General features: G+C 45.3%; 1 protein-coding gene across 1 annotated transcript; it reads left to right on the forward strand.

The window, feature by feature from the left end:
• The first annotated feature begins 1,711 nt into the window (after positions 1 to 1,711).
• LOC118676320 (protein-S-isoprenylcysteine O-methyltransferase-like) lies at positions 1,712 to 4,195 on the forward strand. The gene is made up of 2 exons (XM_036350042.1): positions 1,712 to 2,268; positions 2,357 to 4,195. The coding sequence occupies exons 1-2, from the start codon at positions 1,806 to 1,808 to the stop codon at positions 2,755 to 2,757; spliced, it is 864 nt and encodes a 287-aa protein (XP_036205935.1). The 5' UTR covers positions 1,712 to 1,805; the 3' UTR covers positions 2,758 to 4,195.
• Positions 4,196 to 22,319: the final 18,124 nt, after the last annotated feature.

Raw genomic sequence — 22,319 nt, forward strand, 5'->3', positions numbered from 1 at the left:
TTAATCCCCTCATATGTGTTCTTTGTCTGCTATAGACTTGAATGACTATTCCATTATTGATTTCCTCTCTATCACATGTCTTCAAACCTTTCCTGTGTGCCTTTGCCCCAAAGGCTTTATGTTTCTCCTATATTAAGATTAATTTTAAAAATTTATTATTGAACACCTACCCAGTCCCAGATGCTATCCCAACATTAGGGCTATGGAGGGGAACTTGGAGCTTATAGAACCTTTTTTAACCACAGTCCTTCATCTGTATCCTGAGAGCCATGACTGTATTCCACCTATTTCATAGGGGCATTGAGACAGATTAAATTAGACAATACAGACAAGGCACAAAACACAAGCCCATTGACCTTTTTATCATTGCTAAGGTATGAGGAGAGTAAAAACAAAAGTGAGCTAACTAGGGAATTTGGAGAAACAGTGTTAAGGGCCCTACTACAGACCATGAATTTATAATGGCACCTGTTTGGATGCATGGACCATTTTATCCAGAAAAGCCAGTGCTAGGCAGCCCTCTTAGGCCAGGGCCCTGGTCATCACTTCCCAGTGATCTGTGCACTGCCCCTGGGTCATTTTGTCCATTTGTGTCTGGAAAATAAAATTGGAAATAAAATATATTGGTGGCCAGGCCAGTGTGGCTCAGTGGCTGAGCATTAGCCTATGAACCAGATCACAGTTTGATTCCTGGTCTGGGCACATGCCCTGGTTGTGGGCTGGATCCCCAGTAGGAAGCATGCAGGAGGCAGCCGATAGATGATTCTGTCTCATCATTGATGTTTCTATCTCACCCTCTCCCTTCCTCTCTGAAATCAATAAAATTATATATTAAAAAAGTGATATATTGGCATGTTGAAATTTAAATTATTTCCCCCAAAAGAGGTAAATTTTAATTTTAGAAAAAGATAATATAGCAATAAGAACATAAAAATAACAGTATGAGGGCAGTTAAACAACAAAAACAAAAGAGATCAGATTTAACACCAACTCATGCCTATAAAATTAATGTTGAGTAATAAGTAACTCTGCTCCCTCCACCGAATAAAATTTGTAGGACACCTGAGCACTCCCCTATTGTATTGACATGAAAATACAAGGGGACAGAGGTAAGGGCATTGAGCCCACCTGGGGTACAAACCATCCATCCCTTCAAAATTTTGGGATAGAAACCTGGGTAGTGTCAAAAAAGGGAACACAGAAGGAATTTAGAGTTTCAAAGATATATGTAAACTCAAGCATGGATATTTGAGAACTGGAATGCTGCTCAGGGTAAATAAACAGGGTTACTTTGTTAGAAGGTCTGGTTCTTTTTGTTTGTTTTCTGTTGTTGTTATTGTTGTTGTTGTTGTTAATCCTCATCAGAGGGTATTTTTTCCATTGTTTTTCAAAGAGAGAAGGGAGAGAAGGAGGGAGGGAAGGAGGAAGGAAGAGAGAGAGGAAGAGAGAGAGGGAGAGAGAGAGAGTGCGCAATCTACTGGTTGCCTCCTGCATACTCCCCAACCAGAGCAAATCCTCAACCCAGGTATGTGCCCTTGACCAACAATCAAACCTGAGACCCTTTGGAGTATGGACCAGCACTCTAACCACTGAGAACACCAGCCAGGGTGAAGATCTGGTTCTTAAACTGGAAAACAAGGGAGTTACTCCCTTAGAAGTCACTGTAGGGTATCGCGAGAGCTCCCGGGCGGCGCGCAGCTCCCGCGGCTCTTCCCGGCCGGCGTCGGCGGCGCGGCGCGCAGGCGCGGCGGGCGGGTTTCCCGGGGCTACAGCCGGCGCCGCGCCCGCTGTCGGCCGGCTGCGCCATGGCGGGCGGCGCGGCGCGGGCTCCGCCGGGCTCCGAGGCGCGGCTCAGCCTGGCCGCCTTCCTGCTGGGCGCCTCGGTGCTGGCGCTGCCGCTGCTCACGCGCGCCGGCCTGCAGGGCCGCACGGCGCTGGCGCTCTACGTGGCCGGGCTCAACGCGCTGCTGCTGCTGCTCTACCGGCCGCCGCGCTACCAGATCGCCGTCCGAGCCTGCTTCCTGGGCTTCGTGTTCGGCTGCGGGGTGCTGCTGAGTTTCAGCCAGTCTTCTTGGGATCACTTTGGCTGGTACATGTGCTCCCTGTCCTTGTTCCACTACTCTGAATACTTGGTCACGGCGGTCAACAACCCCAAAAGCCTGTCCCTGGACTCCTTCCTCCTGAACCACAGCCTGGAGTACACCGTGGCCGCCCTTTCTTCCTGGATAGAGTTCACCCTTGAGAACCTGCTCTGGCCAGCGAGGTGCGGTCCCCGGCTCCTGTCTTGGAAAAATGGATTCGTTTTAAGCATCCAAAGGGAGAACTCAGCAGTCCGCTTGTCACGTGTCCCCTGCAGAACTGAAGCAGGTCACCTGGCTCATCACCACGGGCCTGCTGATGGTGGTCTTCGGAGAGTGTCTGAGGAAAGCGGCGATGTTTACAGCTGGTTCCAACTTCAACCACGTGGTGCAGAATGAAAAGTCAGAAAGCCACACTCTGGTGACGAGCGGGGTGTATGCCTGGTTCCGGCACCCTTCTTACGTGGGGTGGTTTTACTGGAGTATCGGAACCCAGGTGATGCTCTGCAACCCCATCTGCGGCGTGGGCTACGCGCTGACAGTGTGGCGCTTCTTCCGGGACCGGACGGAAGAGGAGGAAATCTCGCTGATCCACTTCTTTGGGGAGGAGTACCTGGAGTACAAGAAGCGGGTGCCCACGGGCTTGCCCTTCATAAAAGGGGTCAAGGTGGAGCTATGACCCCCGGGGCGCGGCGCCTCCCACTCCGCGCAGCCCGGGACAAACGGCCTCCGGTGGGCCACTCTGCAGGATGGACTCTTAATCGCTTTATACTCACCATTTCCTCTTCGGGGACATCCCTCAAGACCAAAGGTCCGCGGCCTTAGGACCAAAGGCCCCCTCCCCCAACTTCCCGGAGCATCTGTTCTTGGGCTGAATTGAGAGCTGGGACGGGGATGAAAGATGAACGAGGAGCGCGCTGGGCGGGCCTGGCCGTAGGAGGCCTCCCTGCACTCGGCCTGTAACCGAGCCCCCGCCCCCCTGGGGCAGGTGGGCTCATTACTCGGAATCAGGTTTCTTCCCCAGGAAGGGTGTGGGCACCAGGGCTTTCTAGCGTTAGAGTTACATTTTAACCGAAAAGATACATTTTAACCTGAACACGAGCAGCACAGCCCTAACCACCTCCTTCCCATCCTCCGTGGGCGCATGAGCATCTATCCAGTTTTAAGCCTCTTCCTGATAAGGCTCTCCATGTATTTATCCTATTGACACACCTGTTTTTATGAATGGCAGTGTGCGTGCAGAGGGGCCCGGTGTTTACAGCCCCAACTCTTATTTGGCACAAAGGAAGCATCCACACCTGGCCGATTGGCTTTGTGTTACCAGGGAGCCCTGCCCCCCATGGCCTCCTGGCCTCCCCCAGTGGGGCTGTCATCATTGGCAGGCATGTCCGAGATGTGTCCTTAGTCCTTTGTCCAAGAAACGGTTCCTGGACGCCTGCTCTGTGCGAGGCCTTGTCAGACGCTGGGAAGTACTGCCCTCCATCGATTTGGGTTCTATTTTTTACCATAGCGTGTAGTTTTGTGTTTTGATTCAAATCTATTAACTTGATTTCTATGTTCCGTTCTCAAAGTTTCATCGTCCCTGATGCCACTTCAAACTGTCTTCCAAAGGGGTGTGAGCGCTCGCACAGCTGCACAATGCAAGGCGACTCGTGAAAGTCTTACCCAGAGCAAACAGTCCCGACTGAGAGTTAGCCCTGCTTCTGTCTTTCCAGTTCAGGGAGAGGGGTTGGCTGTAGGAGTCAAACATGAGCTGTGAAGACCCTCGTTTAGTTCCGGACGGACAGGAGCGTGGTCTGTGAGATCCTTCCGCGCAGGGCGGCGGCGGCGCTGGGACCGCGGCGGAGCCAGACCTGCGGCCTCCGAGGAGCCACTACCTTTCCGTGCCTAGACCTCCCCATCTGTAGAATGGGGTCAATACCGCCTACCTCACAGGGGTGTTGTGAAGACTCAGAAGAACGTCAAACGTTTTTAATGCTTAGAGGACAGAGGACATTGTGGAATCTGTACTGTGTGAGTTGTGCAAAAATGGACATTCGGTTAACTGTACCAGATGCTGGAAATGTGTGCAAAAGAGCATTTTACCAACTCAAAATAGTATTAATTTCTAGATTTCACGGCCTAATTGATCCTTTCATCATCATATACCAAAGAGGCGTGCGGGTTCGCGAACTGCTGGGGCAAGACCCAGGGACCCGGCCTGAGCCCGGGGAGGGCTGTGCAGTCAGACTGGCCAAGGCCACTGCTGGCCTGAGCCAACCTTGTTCCCCAGACCGCGCTCCGTGAGATCAGCTCCACTTAGTAGGACTGCAGGATGGAGGGGGGTGGGGGCAGCCACCCCCAGCTCTTTGAGGGAAACTTTTTGCCACGTGGAGCCGGTGTGGACCCAGATCTAAGGCCCCTTCTGGGCCATGGATTTGTCTCCCTAGCAGCTGGGGAGCAGCTCTGAGGGCCCCGGGCTTTGTGAGGTGTCGGGTGTGAAGATCTGTCCTTCCTCCCCCTGCCCGGAGTTCAGAGCCCGCCTTCTTGCTGCCGGGAGCTCAGCCCTGGGCCACTGGGGCTGACATGCTGCTGGGCTTTTCCAGAGCAGGTCGGGGAGGGGCAGGGAGAACATGGCGCCCTCCTTTGCAGTCAGTCCCAGGGCAGAGGCCCGTGATGACTCGGGATAGAAGATGAACCCGTGAGGGACAGGGTTTGGCAAGGGGCTGGCTTTCATCTGGCCCTAGCTCTGCAGGTTATTTTTAACCGGACAGATTTAGCAGCGATGGCCTGCCCGGCAGGGAATTGGGTTAATGAGGTGCGGGCTCTCTGGGTGCTCCCCCAGCTTCCTGGGCCAAGGCCGTCTCCAGTGCCCTCCAGTGAAACCGCCAGGAGATTTCTCGTGCGGCTTCTTAAGGGGAACACGGGCATTGCGCAGAGCCACGCTGCCTGGAAGCCGTGGACGGACCCCTCACACAGAATCTGCGGGCTGCGCGTGGCAGCTTATAGCCAAGAGAGGGAGCGAGCTGGGCAGGAAGCAAAAGGCCGAGACCCCACCTTCCCTCCTGGTGTGAGCTGCTTCTGGAGCCTCAGAGTCAATGTTACCAGTCCCTCCCATCCATTCAGCACCCGGTGATGACCGATAGGGGAAGCGTTCCTACGCCAGCACATTGCATCAATAGATGCGGCTCAGTGAGGTCTCAGCCACAGCCCATCTTGGTAACAGTCCCTCCATAACGGGTGCAGTGACCTAACCACTGTCCCTTCTCTGCACTTTCCTACTGCCTTAGACAGCTGCCATCTCCCGACGTTTTTGCCTCTGTAGAGACTTGCGAGGGTGGGCAACCTCAGCATTGCCGCGCGGTGGCACCTGCTCCCCGGGCCCCGCTCTGAGAGCCTGCCGGCCTGGGGCACTGGCCATCCCCGGCCCGGCCACCTGGGACCTGCTCCCCGGGCCCGCTCTGAGAGCTTGCCGGCCTGGGGCACTGGCCATCCCCGGCCCGGCCACCTGGGACCTGCTCCCCGGGCCCGCTCTGAGAGCTTGCCGGCCTGGGGCACTGGCCATCCCCGGCCCGGCCACCTGGGACCTGCTCCCCGGGCCCCGCTCTGAGAGCTTGCCGGCCTGGGGCACTGGCCATCCCTGGTCCGGCTACCGGCAGCCGCTCTGGGGAAGCCGGCAAGGTGAGGAGGATAACTTAATGGAGTAATTATTCTACTCTTTCTACATGCAGAAATGTTTGTTTAAATATTTTAAATTGGGTTTTCGTTCACAGACACAGACTCTTTCCAAATCTGAAATAAAACTGTACTCGGTTTCACTACGAAAAAAAAAAAAAAAAAGAGTCACTGTAGGGATCCTGATAGACTTGCTGACACCATTGGCTTTTCCAGTCCCTAGGGTCACCAAGGTGTGGGCAAGAATGCCCAAGAATTAGACAGCAGCTCTATATTGATAGATTCCCAAATCTATCTCCTGACAAACCCTTCTCTGAGCCAACTTCCTTACTATGCATCTCCTCCTAAATCAGGGGTGGGCAAACTTTTTGACTCGAGGGCCACAATGCGTTCTGAAACTGGACCGGAGGGCCGGAACAAAAGCATGGATGGAGTGTTTGTGTGAACTAATATAAATTCAAAGTAAACATCATTACATAAAAGGGTACGGTCTTTTTTTTTTTTTAGTTTTATTCATTTCAAACGGGCCGGATCCAGCCCGCAGGCCGCAGTTTGCCCACGGCTGTCCTAAATGCTCCACAAACAACTCCACGTGGACACTTCTAAACTAGGGATCATCAGCACCCGTCTTCTCCACCAGGGTTTTCTCTTTGGGTGAATGCAACCAAGTAAACCAAGCCAAGATCTCATCCCTTTTTCTTATTCTCCCACCTTCAACTGGTAGCAGTAATTTAGATTCCATTTCCTTGAACATCCGTTTCCTGTAGACAACTCCTTCTCAGCTTTTTTTTTTTTTTTTTTTTTTTTTTTTTTTATAAATGAGAAAATGAAGACACATAAAGAAAAACTAATGTTCTCAGCTAATGAGCAAATGGAAATATTTCATTGTCTCTGGAGTATAAGTCTTTTTTTTAAAAATATATTTTATTGATTTATTACAGAGAAGGGAGAGGGATAGAAAGTCAGAAACATTGATGAGAGAGATTGATCAGCTGCCTCCTGCACATCCCCAGACCAACGTACATGCCCTTGACCGGAATTGAACCTGGGACCCTTGAGTCCGCAGGCCGACGCTCTATCCACTGAGCCAAACCGGTTCGGATCTGGAGTATAAGTCTTAATCATTCTCTCAGTCTGAAGAACCACTTTGCGCACAGGACAAAACTTAATGAACTTAATTTAACATAAGGCGTTACTTCCTTTTAATGGCCAATCCCACAAACCACCTCTATAAAAGTACTGGATTTTCATTTCTGAAAGAAATGGCACCAGAAACACTTGGTGTAAACTTGAATAATGCCTACGGCTTTTTTGGATCAAGTATCCCAGGAGAGGAAGACCAATTTATAGACATTTAATTGCCTCTCAAATACTGTTTGTGAGATCAAAAGCACTTTAACTTTCTAAAGCACTTAAACATAAAATAACATAATTTCTTAAACCAAGGTGAAAAATCTCACACACCTTTGCAGATATCTTATTTGACAAGTTACAGACAAAGAGGGGGTGGGGGTTTGTAGCTGTTTAGTAAACAGCTGAAAGAAGGAATCTTAAATGAAGGGAGAGAGAGTTGTGCTTTTGCTTGGCACCACTAGATGGCTTCCTGAGCAGTCTCACATAGGGTTTGTGATATCCAATTCCACTCAACTGTCGTCTTCTATTACAAATCGGCATCTCAAACCAAACCTTTGCAGTTTGCGGCCTGATCACGTGAAAAGCTAAGAAACAGGACAAGATCAGACCCCTGTGTGCAAAAATAAAAATTAGAAATAAGGGGCTGCATCTCAACCCCAAGAGAATGTTAAATTACCTCCTGGACATGAGGCCAGATTGCCTATGATTTCTTCATTATCCCACCTCTATCACCTCCTCAGTCATCCAGAGTAACCTAATACAATTCCTAGATCTGCTGCTAAGAGTTCTGAAATCCTGTGCAGAGATAAACAAAAAAGGAGGAGAGTGGAAATGGTCTAGAAGTACCAGCAGAACTAGATAAACTTTTGGGTGCTTATAAATATTGCATCCTAAATATAAGCCCAAGAAAGGCCTCTGCTGGTCAGAAAGGATGGGGGAAGAAGGTTGGGAGCATTCCTAAGTCTGTTGACACCTCTCTCTTCGTGCAAAAGTCCTATCACAAATTCCTGGAAAGAAACCTGTTTAGAGTGATCTGTCATGCCTGGATAATTTCACACCCCAGGAAACATTTTACCATGACAAATTACTATGTCCCTCTCAGGCTTCTTCCACATCCACTATCTCATCTGAACTTCTCAGCAAGCCCACCCAGTAAGGCAGTCTTTCTATGCCCATCCCGCAGTGAGAACAGGACAGTTTATAGGGGTTGGAGTTGTTTGAACAGTGGCACTGGAATAATAACCATGTGTTAGAACTCTTCTGACTATTTGGTTGGCTTCTCATGTGATAAATTGATTTTTAACTTTTTTTAGCTTCATAGAAAGAAACAGAAGCAAGAGATGAAATGATAGGTGCAGATAAACCAATGAATACTGGTTGTCAATGTGGCTCTATTGATCTGATATTGTATTTCTCAGCCTATTGGTAAAACACATACGGGGCTGTGTGGAAACCCAGAAGGGCTTCCAGAAGAGGGGCAAGCAGGGTTGAAGGGAGAGAACTGCCCAGTAATGCATGAGTGATAAACCTGGGAGTCTAAGATGGCCAAGGAAGTGAATGGCCAATTGATGTCGTGGCCAGGTGAGCACACTCTTTACAATCACTTCCTATTTTAAACATGTCATCTACTTCTCCATCAGAGTTCAGCTTATGAGAAAATTTGGTTACTTCTTTCGGCTCTATTTTCTGCAACACTACATAGGAAGAGACTTGCTCTATGACTGGCAGGAGGAAGGAAAAAATACATACATGTGTACATATATTTCAAGTGGGGAAGAGACATATGTTCCATTTCTAGGAAATATTTATCCCACAGCACAACCAAAACACAACCAGCAGGATTTACAGATGCTGCTACTAAGCCAGCCTCTGGACAGGGGATGCTGAGGTTATGGATGGGAAGCATTTACACTGTAGGAAATCCAGGGCAAGTATGTGTTTGAGAAGCCCAGATGCTCCCTTTCCTCATCTACAAAGCACCATTCTCATCACCATTTCTTGCCTGAAACCAAATCTATACTCAGAAAATTTGAAATAGGATCTCACAGGAGATTGCAACATACTACAAAAAAAAGACTCATATTTATTAATTCTCTACATAATATTTTTCTTGGCAAAGCATTAGCATAATCTCATTGATCCTCATAATCTTTCTTTTGTGTTTGTCTCAGCAGGCAGCCAGCTGCAGTAGCATGAACTCAGCATGGATCCCACCAGTGGGTTCCCGCCATTGCTGAACCACCTGAGGATCCACCTGAACACTAACCTGGGAAAATTTCTGAATTAAAGTTCCTGGTTTGACTAATGTCACCCCAATCAATTTAATAAATATTAAAAAATAAAATGAAAAAATTAATAACTTTAAAAAGATTTTTAAAATAAAGTTCCTGGAAAGATAGACTTAAATAATACCTAATGAGCCTGTCATACTGTGCAAAGACTAAAGAGTGAAACTACAACACATACCCACACACACACTTAAACCAAGATTCTTTCTTCTCTTTTTTTACATTAAACTTATTGGGGTGACATTGGTAAACATGATCATATAGGTTTTAGGTGTGGGTTTCTATATTACAAAATTTGTATATTGCACCATGTGCCCACCACCCAAAGTCAAATCCTTTATTTTCTGAATCATATATAGGAGACAATCTCTAAGTGCAAAAGGTGTGGATTCTAGGCTTAATTCAGTCAGTTATCTTCAAGCTTGTCACATCATCCTCTCTCTTATATTCAGCCCCAATGCACCCAAGAACCTGAGCTAAGATCTTTTCTTTAGCTTCCCCTTCCCTGAGACCAGTGTGTTGCTCATTAAGGATTTATTAAATGCCTCTTATGGGACAGATGCCCAGAAAATGGTTGCTGTTTGAGACAAACACTGGCTAGCTGTTGGCCAGACTTTTCCTCCTTCTTTCTGGGCCTCCAGAGCAGTCAGGACAGAGTTCTCACTGGAGAATGTGCCAGAAGAGCTGGTGCACTCTCCAGGCCTGACCTATGGCACTGGACTTGTCCCTGCCACAGATACTTGGTTCGTGGGTAGAAGATGATGGAGCCACTGGATGGAAGGATCCCTGAGACACCACCCAGAGGAAAGCCACTCATCAATCAGGAACACTCACTTTGTACTTTATGAAACTTCTGTATTACAGCAGCTACAATTACCTTAACTTGCCACAGCCCTGCTTTACGTAACTGATGATTCAGTAACTCTCTGGAGTAGGGACACAAACCCATGAACCATCTTTCATTTATCCAGTATGCCAAAGATGCAGAGAAGCACGTTAAAATCTTGAAAAGGAAAATTGATAGTCACATGATTTTCTACTCTTTTTCACCTTTTACATACAGTCTAAGATTTTTCCCTCTCCTTACATATCTAGAAAAGATCTCTAAAGGCTTCAAAACCTAAGTTACAAAACTAGGTGTCCTATGTGACAGCAAAGAGAAGAAGAGGGTTTCTTCCATTTGTATTTTCCTACAGTCAATTCACAGTCATACTAAAACAGCCATTTTGGTTCCAGAACACTCAAAGCCGTGTCAGTAAGCTTGCTCCTCACAGGGTGGGGGTCACATCAGATGACCATAGTGTCTGTCTCTAAACCCTCTGCCATCATTCAATAAGGCATGAAGTCAGTGAATTGTCTTCAGCCTCCTCCAACTTTCCATGGGATCCCCATCTCTCTTCCATGGCAGCTCTTCCCAGGACACACTTCCAAGGCCTCTCTTGTTCTGTCCATCTCCATCTTATCAAAACCTGTGCTTAGGCAATCAGCAGGATAGAAGGACCTAGATCAGTGATGGCGAACCTTTTGAGATCAGCGTGTCAGCATTTGGAAAAACCCTAACTTAACTCTGGTGCCTTGTCACATATAGAAATCTTGATATTTGCAACCATAGTAAAACAAAGACTTATATATTTTTTTAATTAAATATTTATTGTTCAGATTATTACATTTTTTCCTCTTTTTCCCCCCCATGGCTCCCCTCCACCCAGTTCCCACCCCACCCTCACCCCCCCCCTACTGTCCTCATCCATAGGTGAACGATTTTTGTCCAGTCTCTTCCCACATCCCCGACACCCCTTTCCCCACCCCTCAAGAATAGTCAGTCAAGCATCAAAATGGCGACCAGCAGGAAGGTAGGGAGGGAGAGAGTGTGGGAGCGCAAGGAAGTGATAGGGGAGTGTGTGGACACGTGTGGTGTGTGTGTATGAGCTAGGGACAGTTAGATTCTGCAGGTCTTCTAAGGGACTGCTAAACCGGGCAGTCTTATGCGGCGGAGTCCCGCTCCCTGCGCGGACACTCCTGGGCGGCCAGCACAGGCACAGCGACCACGCCATCTTGGGAAACAGAGCTGCTGGAGACTAGGATCCTGGCCTCAGCACCACCCAGTCTGATCTCAGACGCATACCAGGACCCTGCAGCCACTGGGGACAGAGACCTGTGACCACAGTTACAGACCTGCGGACACCAAAAGTTCAGAAATCCCCACGGCAGATCCGTGAGTAACAGAGCCCATCCCCCCTTCCCGCAGGCTTGCCGGCAGCGCTAGAGTAACTAACTGATACACCCACCCATTGCCTGGGCCTCAGCACTCCAGGAACGTTAGCCTGGAAGTGCGCCTGGAAGTGCGCGAGCACCTTGGAACTGATCCCGCGTAGGGCCAGCTTCTGAGCCCTGGGCTGGGAGCAAACACGCGAACCCCAGGAATTGAGCCTACTCGCACTGCCGGCTTCGGCTTCGGAGCCCTGGGCTGGGACACCGGGAATTTGTCCCGCATATCACAGGCCCAGGGACCCCGATTCTCTGGGCAGGAGGCAGCACCAAGCACCAGTGACTTGACTGTGTTTCTTATCACCTGCACCTGAGATCCTGATTCCCTGTGCATTCATACTAAGAGCCAGTGACTCCAATTCCTGGTGCAAGGGCACACAGGGACCCTGATTCTCAAGGCAAGGTCACACGAAGCAACAGAGACACTGATACTGGATTCTGGGGAACTCTGACTCCTGGCGCACGCTATGGGGCTCTGGTTTTCAACACGCTTCAGGGGGGTCTCTGTTTCAGCACGGTGCAGGCAGGGTCCCTGATTCTAAGGGCGCGTACGAGGCCACATTGAGCGCTGACACACTGACTCTGAGCGAGCCTGGATCCCACCAACCCACCACAACCACACATCTTAGTGTCAGAACTCTTCAGTGACACGAGGGTGGTGGGAGGCTCCCACTGCACACGGCCCAGGCCCACGCAAATCAACAACCTATGCAAGAATCAGGAAGAAATGAAAAGTGATATAGTTACAATAAAAAACACCATGGAAAGTTTCAACAGCAGACTAGAAGAAGCAGAGGACTGAATTAGTGAATTAGAAGATAAGGCAGAGAAACAAGCTCAATCTGAACAGCAACTGGAGAAAAAAATTAAAAAGCAGGAGGAGAGCCTAAGGGAGCTTCGGGACAACATGAAGCGAAGTAACATACGCATAATAGGGCTGCAAAAGGACAAGAAGAGCAGCAAGGATTAGAAAATCTATTTGAAGAAATAATGTCAGAAAACTTCCCAGATATGGGGAAGAAAAAAGTTACACAAGTACAGAGAGTCCCAGGCAAGATGAACCCCAAAAGACCCACACCAAAACACGTCATAATAATGATGGCAAATGTACAAGACAAAGAGAGAATCTTAAAAGCTGCAAGAGAGAAACAAAGAGCTACCTACAAAGGATCCCCCATCAGATTATCAAATGATTTAACAACAGAAACACATCAGACCAGAAAAGAATGGAAGGAAATTTACAAAGTGATGCAAAGCAAAGGACTGAATCCAAGAATACTCTATCCAGCAAGGCTATCATTCAAAATTGAAGGGGAAATAAGAAGCTTCACAGACAAAAAAAAGGCTAAGGGAGTTTATCACCACCAAGCCAGCAATGCAATAAATGCTAAAGGGACTGGTGTAAAAAGAAGAACTAAAAAGCCCAGAAAGAAAACAGCCAAAAAAAAAAAAAAGAAAAGAAAAAAGAAATGGCTACAAACAAGTACCTTTCAATAATAACTTTAAACGTAAATGGACTAAATGGTCCAATCAAAAGACATCGAGTGGCTGAAAAAATAAAAAAACATGACCCATATATTTGCTGTTTACAAGAGACCCACCTCAAAATAAGGGACTCACACAGACTGAAAATGAAGATATGGAAAAATATCTTTCAGACAAATGGAAATGAAAAAAAAGCTGGGGTAACAATACTTATATCAGATAAAATAGACCTCAAAGTGAAGGCCATAACAAGAGATAAGGAAGGCCACTTCATAATACTAAAGGGATCAATACAACAAGAGGATATAACCCTGATAAACATATATGCACCCAATGCAGGAGCACCCACATACATAAGAAAACTCCTGGAAGATATCAGGGGAGAGATCGACAACAATACAATCATAGTAGGGGACTTTAATACACCACTGACATCACTGGATAAATCCGCTAGACAAAAACTCAGCAAAGAAACAGCAATCCTAAATGACTCACTAGATCAGATGGACTTAATTGACATCTTCAGAACACTTCACCCCAAAGCCACAAAATATATGTTCTTCTCAAGTGCTCATGGGACATCTTCAAAAATAGAACACATATTGGGTCACAAACAAAGTCTCCCCAAATTCAAGAAGATTGAAATCATACCAAGCATCTTCTCAGACCACAAGGCCATAATATTAGAAATAAACTACAATAAAAACAACTCAAAATACTCAAACACTTGGAAGCTGAATAGCACATTATTAAATATTGATTGGGTTACTAATGAGATCAAAGAAGAAATTAAAAACATCCTGGAAACTAATGACAATGAAAACACAGCAATCCAAAACCTTTGGGACGCAATGAAAGCAGTCCTGAGAGGGAAGTTTATAGCTCTACAGGCCTGTCTCAACAAACAAGAAAAAATGGTAGTAAATCATCTAAATCTACAGCTCAAAGAATTAGAAAGAGAGCAACAAGAAAAGCCCAGAGTGAGCAGAAGGAAGGAGATAATAAAACAAGATTGACAGACCTCTAGCCAGGCTCACCAAAAAGCAAAGAGAAAGGACCCAAATCAACAAAATCAGAAATGATAGAGGCAAAATAACAACAGATCCCACAGAAATACAAATGATTGTTAAAAAATACTATGGACAACTCTACTCCAACAAACTAGACATCCTGGAGGAAATGGACATATTCCTAGAAAAATACAACATTCCAAAACTTAATCAGGAAGAATCTAAATATCTCAATAGGCCAATAACTATGGAAGAAATTGAAGCAGTCATCAAAAAGCTTCCAGCAAACAAAAGCCCAGGACAAGATGGCTTCACAGGGGAGTTTTACCAAACATTCAAGGAAGAACTAAAACCTATCCTCCTCAGACTACTACAAAAAATCCAAGAGGTAGGAACACTTCCAAGCTCATTCTATGAAGCCAGCATCACCCTAATACCAAAACCAGATAAAGAAAACACAATGAAAGAGAATTATAGGCCAATATCCCTCATGAACATAGATGCCAAAATCCTCAACAAAATCTTAGCAAATTGGATCCAGCAGTACATCAGAAAGATCATACACCATGACCAAGTAGGATTTATCCCAGGGATGCAAGGATGGTACAATATCCGCAAATCAATAAACGTGATACATCACATAAACAAATTGAAAGAAAAAAACCACATAGTCATATCATTTGATGCAGAAAAAGCATTTGACAAAATTCAACACCAATTTTTGATAAAAACTCTCAGCAAGGTGGGAATTGAAGGATCATACCTCAACATAATAAAAGCCATATATGACAAACCCACAGCCAACATCATACTCAATGGACAAAAACTAACACCATTTGCCCAAGAACAGGAACAAGACAGGGATGCCCACTCTCATCACTCCTGTTCGACATAGTACTGGAAGTATTAGCCATTGCAATTAGACAAGAAGAAGAAATAAAAGGCATCCAAATTGGAAAAGAAGAAGTAAAACTGTCCTTATTTGCAGATGACATGATATTATACTTAAAAAACCCTAAAGACTCCATCAATAAACTATTAGACTTAATAAAAGAATTCGGCAATGTAGCAGGATACAAAATTAATGCCAAGAAATCTATGGCATTTCTATTCACCAATAGTGAATGTGCAGAAAGAGAGACTAAAAAAGCAATCCCATTTACCATCGCACCAAAAAAATTAAGCTACCTAGGAATAAACCTAATTAAAGAGGTAAAAGACCTCTTCTCAGAAAACTACATGACATTGAAAAAAGAGATAGAGGAAGACATAAAGAGATGGAAGAACATATCATGTTCTTGGATTGGTAGAATCAACATCATTAAAATGTCCATACTACCCAAAGCAATCTATAAATTCAATGCACTTCCCATTAAAATACCAATGGCATATTTCACAGACCTAGAACGTACTCTCCAAAAATTCATCTGGAATAAAAATTGACCCCGAATAGCTGCAGCAATCCTGAGAAAGAACAAAGTAGGTGGGATCTCAATACCAGATTTCAAGCTGTATTACAAAGCCACTCTTGTCAAAACTGCCTGGTACTGGCACAAGAACAGACATATAGATCAATGGAATAGAATAGAGAGCCCAGAAATCAGCCCCAACCAATACGCTCAATTAATATTTGACAAAGGAGGCAAGAACATACAATGGAGTCAAGATAGTCTCTTCAATAAATGGTGTTGGGAAAATTGGACAGATACATGCAAGAAAATGAAACTAGACCACCAACTTACACCATACACAAAAATAAACTCAAAATGGATAAAGGACTTAAATATATGAGGGGAAACCATACAAATACTAGAAGAATCTAAAGGCAACAAAATCTCAGACATATGCCGAAGCAATTTCTTCACCGATACAGCTCCTAGGGCATTGGAAACTAAAGAGAAAATAAACAAATGGGACTACATCAAAATAAAAAGCTTCTGCACAGCAAAAGAAACCATCAACAAAACAACAAGAAAACCCACTGCATGGGAAAACATATTTGCCAATGTCATATGTGATAAGGGCCTAATCTCCAAAATTTATAGGGAACTCATACAACTTAACAAAAGGAAGATAAACAATCCATTCAAAAAATGGGCAAAGGAACTCAGTTACCTACAAGGGAATACCCATACGACTGTCAGCTGATTTCTCAACAGAAACTTTGCAGGCCAGAAGGGAGTGGCAAGAAATATTCAAAGTGATGAATACCAAGAACCTACAACCAAGATTACTTTATCCAGAAAAGCTATCATTCAGAATTGAAGGTCAGATAAAGAGCTTCACAGATAAGGAAAAGCTAAAGGGGTTCATCACCACCAAACCAGGATTATATGAAATGCTGAAAGGTATCCTTTAAGAAGAGGAAGAGGAGGAAACCAAGATGGCGGCATAGGTTAACGCCGGAGATCGCTGCCTCAAACAACCACTTCAGAGATATAACTAAAGGACAGAACGGACATCACCCAGAACCACGGGAAGGCTGGCTGAGTGGAAATTCTACAACTAGGAGGAAAGAGAATATCATACCCAGACTCAGAGGAGGCGCAGTGCTGAAGTGAAATACTCAGGTGCGGAGTGTGCGCGCGGAGCGGGCTGGCGGCGGAGGGCGCGGTTGTTGTTTTCAATCGGGAGGGAGTTTCAGACTCTGAGCTCCAGATCCGGGCGAGTCTCTGGGGACCGAGACTCAAATGGGAGAAACGGGACTGTCTGGCTTCGGTCGGAACTCGAAGGCAGCTTTCTCTCCGAGGTTTGCAGCCATTGCTGGGGCTCTGAGAGGCAGAGCCCCTGGGGAAGGAACTGAGAGTCGCCATTACTGCTTGTTCCGCCCGCCCTGTAGATCCCTGGGGACCCGCCCCGCCCAAGCCCTGCACACAGGCATTTGCCGGATAGCCTCAGGCAAACGCTAGATTAGCACCGCCCTAGAGATCCAGCACAGAAGCCCTCCCACTACAGACACAGCAGACTCTCATAGCCAGTTAGCCTGGAGGTCAAATCACCCCAGTATTGCCGACATCAATCAAGGCTTAAAGGCAACAAGACTGCGGTCAAAGACCACTAGGGGGTGCACCAAGAAAGCATAAAAAATGCGGAGACAAAGAAACAGGACAAAACTGTCAATGGAGGATATTGAGTTCAGAACCACACTTTTAAGGTCTCTTAAGAACTGTCTAGAAGCTGCCGATAAACTTAGTAAGGCCCTCGAAAAGACTGGTGAGACCACCGATAAATGTAATGAGATCCTCAAGAAATCTAATGAGACCCTCGATGTTGTGATAAAGAACCAACTAGAAATTAAGCATACACTGACTGAAATAAAGAATATTATACAGACACCCAACAGCAGACCAGAGGAGCGCAAGAATCAAGTCAAAGATTCGAAATGCAATGAAGCAAAAAACACCCAACCGGAAAAGCAAAATGAAAAAAGAATCCGAAAATGCGAAGATACTGTAAGGAGCCTCTGGGACAGCTTCAAGCGCACCAACATCAGAATTATAGGGGTGCCAGAGGATGAGAGAGAGCAAGATATTGAAAACCTATTTAAAGAAATAATGACAGAAAACTTCCCCCACCTGGTGAAAGAAATAGACCTACAGGTCCAGGAAGCGCAGAGAACCCCAAACAAAAGGAATCCAAAGAGGACCACACCAAGACACATCATAATTAAAATGCCAAGAGCAAAAGACAAAGAGAGAATCTTAAAAGCAGCAAGAGAAAGAAACCCAGTTACCTACAAGGGAATACCCATATGACTGTCAGCTGATTTCTCAACAGAAACTTTGCAGGCCAGAAGGGAATGGCAAGAAATATTCAAAGTGATGAATACCAAGAACCTACAACCAAGATTACTTTATCCAGAAAAGCTATCATTCAGAATTGAAGGTCAGATAAAGAGCTTCACAGATAAGGAAAAGCTAAAGGAGTTCATCACCACCAAACCAGTATTATATGAAATGCTGAAAGGTATCCTTTAAGAAGAGGAAGAAGAAAAAAAAAAGGTAAAGATACAAATTATGAACAACAAATATGCATATATCAACAAGTGAATCTAAGAATCAAGTGAATAAATAATCTGGTGATCATAATAGAATCAGGGACATAGAAAGGGAATGGACTGACTATTCTTGGGGGGGAAAGGGGTGTGGGAGATGCGGGAAGAGACTGGACAAAAATCGTGCACCTATGGAAGAGGACAGTGGGTGGGGAGTGAGGGCGGAGGGTGGGGCGGGAGCTGGGAGGAGGGGAGTTATGGGGGGGAAAAAAGAGGAACAAATGTAATAATCTGAACAATAAAGATTTAATTAAAAAAAATAAAAAATAAAAATAAAAATCAGTGGGAAAAATAAAAAAAAAAAAGAAGAGGAAGAGGAAGAAAAAGGTAAAGATACAAATTATGAACAACAAATATGCATCTATCAACAAGTGAATCTAAGAATCAAGTGAATAAATAATCTGATGAACAGAATGAACTGGTGATTATAATAGAATCAGGGACATAGAAAGGGAATGGACTGACTATTCTTGGGGGGGAAAGGGGTGTGGGAGATGCGGGAAGAGACTGCACAAAAATCGTGCACCTATGGATGAGGACAGTGGGTGGGGAGTGAGGGCGGAGGGTGGGGCGGGAACTGGGAGGAGGGGAGTTATGGGGGGGAAAAAAAGAGGAACAAATGTAATAATCTGAACAATAAAGATTTAATTTAAAAAAAAATGGGCAAAGGATCTAAATAGACACCTTTCAAAAGAGGACATTCAGAAAGCCAAGAGACATATGAAAACATGCTCAAAGTCACTAATCATCCGAGAGATGCAAATCAAAACAACAATGAGGTACCATCTCACACCTGTCAGACTGGCTATCATCAACAAATCAACAAACGACAAGTGCTGGAGAGGATGTGGAAAAAAGGAACACTTGTGCACTGCTGGTGGGAATGCAGACTGGTGCAGCCACTATGGAAGACAGTATGGAGTTTCCTTAAAAAACTACAAATGGAACTCTCATTTGACCCTGTAATCCCACTCCTAGGAATATATCCCAGGAAACCAGAAACACCAATCAGAAAGGATATATGCACCCCTATGTTCATAGCAGCACAATTCACCATAGCTAAGATCTGGAAACAGCCTAAGTGCTCATCAGCAGATGAATGGATTAGAAAACTGAGGTACATCTACACGATGGAATACTATGCTGCTGTAAAAAAGAAGGAACTCTTACCATTTGCAACAGCATGGATGGAACTGGAGAGCATTATGCTAAGTGAAATAAGTCAGTCAATGAAGGAAAAATACCACATGGTCTCACTCATTTCTGGATAATAAAGACCATTATAAACTTATGAACAAAAATAGATACAGAGGCAAAGCTGCCTCAAACAGACTGTCAAACTACAGCAGGAAGGCCGGGGAGGGTGGGCGGGCAGGAGGGGGGTGGGTAAGAGATCAACCAAAGGACTTGTATGCATGCATATAAGCATAACCAATGGACATAAGACACCGGGGGTAGAGGAGGCCAGGGGATTGTCAGGGGCAGGGGAAAAAAAGGAGACATATGTAATACTCTTTGTAATACTTTAAGCAATAATAAAAAAAAAGAATAGTCAGTCCATTCCCTTTCTATGCCCCTGATTCTATTATAATCACCAGTTTATTCTGTTCATCAGATTATTTATTCACTTGATTTTTAGATTCACTTGTTGATAGATGTGTATTTGTTGTTCATAATTTGTATCTTTACCTTTTTCTTCTTCTTCCTCTTCTGAAAGGATACCTTTCAGCATTTCATATAATCCTGGTTTGGTGGTGATGAACTCCTTTAGCTTTTCCTTATCTGTGAAGCTTTTATCTGACCTTCAATTCTGAATGATAGCTTTCCTGGATAAAATAATCTTGGTTGTAGGTTCTTGGTATTCATCACTTTGAATATTTCTTGCCACTCCCTTCTGGCCTGCAAAGTTTCTGTTGAGAAATCAGCTGACAGTCGTATGGGTATTCCCTTGTAGGTAACTGATTTTCTTTCTCTTGCTGCTTTTAGGATTCTCTCTTTGTCTTTTGCTCTTGGCATTTTAATTATGATGTGTCTTGGTGTGGTCCTCTTTGGATTCCTTTTGTTTGGGGTTCTTTGCACTTCCTGGACTTGTAAGTCTATTTCTTTCATCAGGTAGGGGAAGTTTTCTGTCATTATTTCTTCAAATAGGTTTTCAATATCTTGCTCTCTCTCTTCTTCTGGCACCGCTATAATTCGGATGTTGGTATGCTTGAAGCTGTCCCAGAGGCTCCTTACACTATCTTTGTATTTTTGGATTCTTTTTTCATTTTGCTTTTCTGGTTGGGTGTTTTTTTGCTTCTTCGTATTTCAAATCTTTGACTTGATTCTTGCGATCCTCTAGTCTGCTATTGGAACTCTGCATCATACCCTTTATTTCAGTCAGTGTATGCTTAATTTCTAGTTGGTCCTTTTTCATAACCTCGAGGATCTCACTAGATTTCTTGAGGGTCTCACTACATTTATCGGCGGTCTCACCAGTCTTTTTGAGGGTCTTACTAAATTTATCGGCGGTTTCTAGAAAGTTCTTGAAATCCCTTAAAAGTGTAGTTTTGAACTCTATATCCAGTCGTTTGCTTTCTTCCATTTCTGTCATTTGTGTCCTGTTTCTTTGTCTCCACATTTTTTATGCTTCCCTGTGTTGATAGAGTGGCTTTGTGTGCTAGGTGTCCTATAGGGTCCAGTGGCTCAGCCTCCCCAATTACCTGAGGTGGATACTCTTGGTGCACCCTTTTGTGGGCCTTGTGCACAGTCTTGTTGTAGTTAAGCCTTGATTGTTGTAGGTATCACTGGGAGGAATTGACCTCCAGGCCAATTGGCTGTGAGAATCAGCTGTGTCTGCAGTGGGAGAACTTCTGTGCTGGAAACACCCCTTCGGGGAATGATTTGCTTCAGTGGGGCTTTGGTGCTCACTGAGTCTGCCCCCTGAGTGTGTCCTTTATCGTTTCGAGGAGCTGCAATCTGGATGGTCCCACTCTGACCACTGGGCACACTGGCTCCTGGATCTCTAAGGAGGTGCTAATCTAGCCTCTGCCTGAGGCTACCCAGCAGGAGCTCAGCTGTGAAGCAATGCAAGTAGCTGTGGGGCCTTGGGCCAGCTGCAAGTTTGTTAGGTAATTTTCAGATTTCAAGAGCCAGGCCTTTCATATGCAAAAGCCGGCGCACACCTTGGGCGGAGCGGGGGTCCCAGTGAATCAACAGGGCGGAGCAAGCAGCTATGGCTGCCCTCAGAGGCCCCACTTCTCAGTGTCCCAGCAATTGCTGCAAGCACCTCTGAGAGAAAGCTGCCCTCGAGTTCCAACTGATGCCAGACAGTCCAGTTTCTCCTGTATTGAGTCTGGGTCCCCAGAGACTCGCCCGGAACTGGAGCTCAGAGCTTGAGACTCCCTACCGATTGAAAAAGACAACCGTGTCCTCAGCCACCAGCCCTCTCCACATGCGCCTCCATACCTCTGTACTTTACTTCCGCACCGCAGCTCCTCTGAGTCTCGGTATGCTTTTCTCTTTCCTTCTAGTTGTAGAATTTCCACTCAGCCAGCCTTCCTGTGGTTCTGGATGATGTCCGTTCTGACTTTTAGTTGTATTCTTGAGGTGGTTGTGCTAAGCAGCAATTTTGGTGCTTACCTATGCTGCCATCTTGGTTTTCCTAAAAATCCCAAGACTTATATTTTTTATATTTATTTTATATATTTAAATGCCATTCAACAAAGAGAAATCAACCAAAAAAAATGTGTCATAGTTTCGCCATCACTGACCTAGATAATTAACCCCTATCAGGTTAAAATGAATGACAGCTGCATATCTCATTGATGGATTTTTAAACTTGTAGAGTACTAAGGAACCATCCTGAGTTTGGGTCCCTTTCACTCAGAGAAGGAAACAGACTCAGAAGAATAAAGTGACCTGCTAAGTAATGATGGACATGTGATAAGAATTCAGAGTCTTACTCTTGACTCCTTACCTCTCTCCTTTCCTCTTACACCCATTGCTATGAGTACTATGTATATCTTTCCATGGAACAAACTCAGGTCTCTGTTTGATAGAAGGATTGTGGGCATCAGCAGAGTGGACAAAGCAACCCCTTCCCAGGCCACTCAAATAAAATCACACTTGTTTGTAAATCCAAACTTGAGCATAGACTCCAATAGGAGAAGGACACAGAGATGCTCTGCCCAGTTTTCACTCAGGCCCTGAGCAAGAAAGAACCCCAGCTCAGCATTTGCCACTTTCCTTTCACAGCTATTATCCAGGTACCTTGACTGGGTGTGCACCACCAAAGTTGAGTTGATTCCATCAGTCAAAATTATCAATGCTAACACTGGGGGTTTGAGGGGCCTGTGGACCTTACTTT

The sequence above is a fragment of the Myotis myotis genome, unplaced genomic scaffold (assembly GCF_014108235.1).
Source record: "Myotis myotis isolate mMyoMyo1 unplaced genomic scaffold, mMyoMyo1.p scaffold_m19_p_1, whole genome shotgun sequence".
Taxonomy (NCBI): Eukaryota; Metazoa; Chordata; class Mammalia; order Chiroptera; family Vespertilionidae; genus Myotis; species Myotis myotis.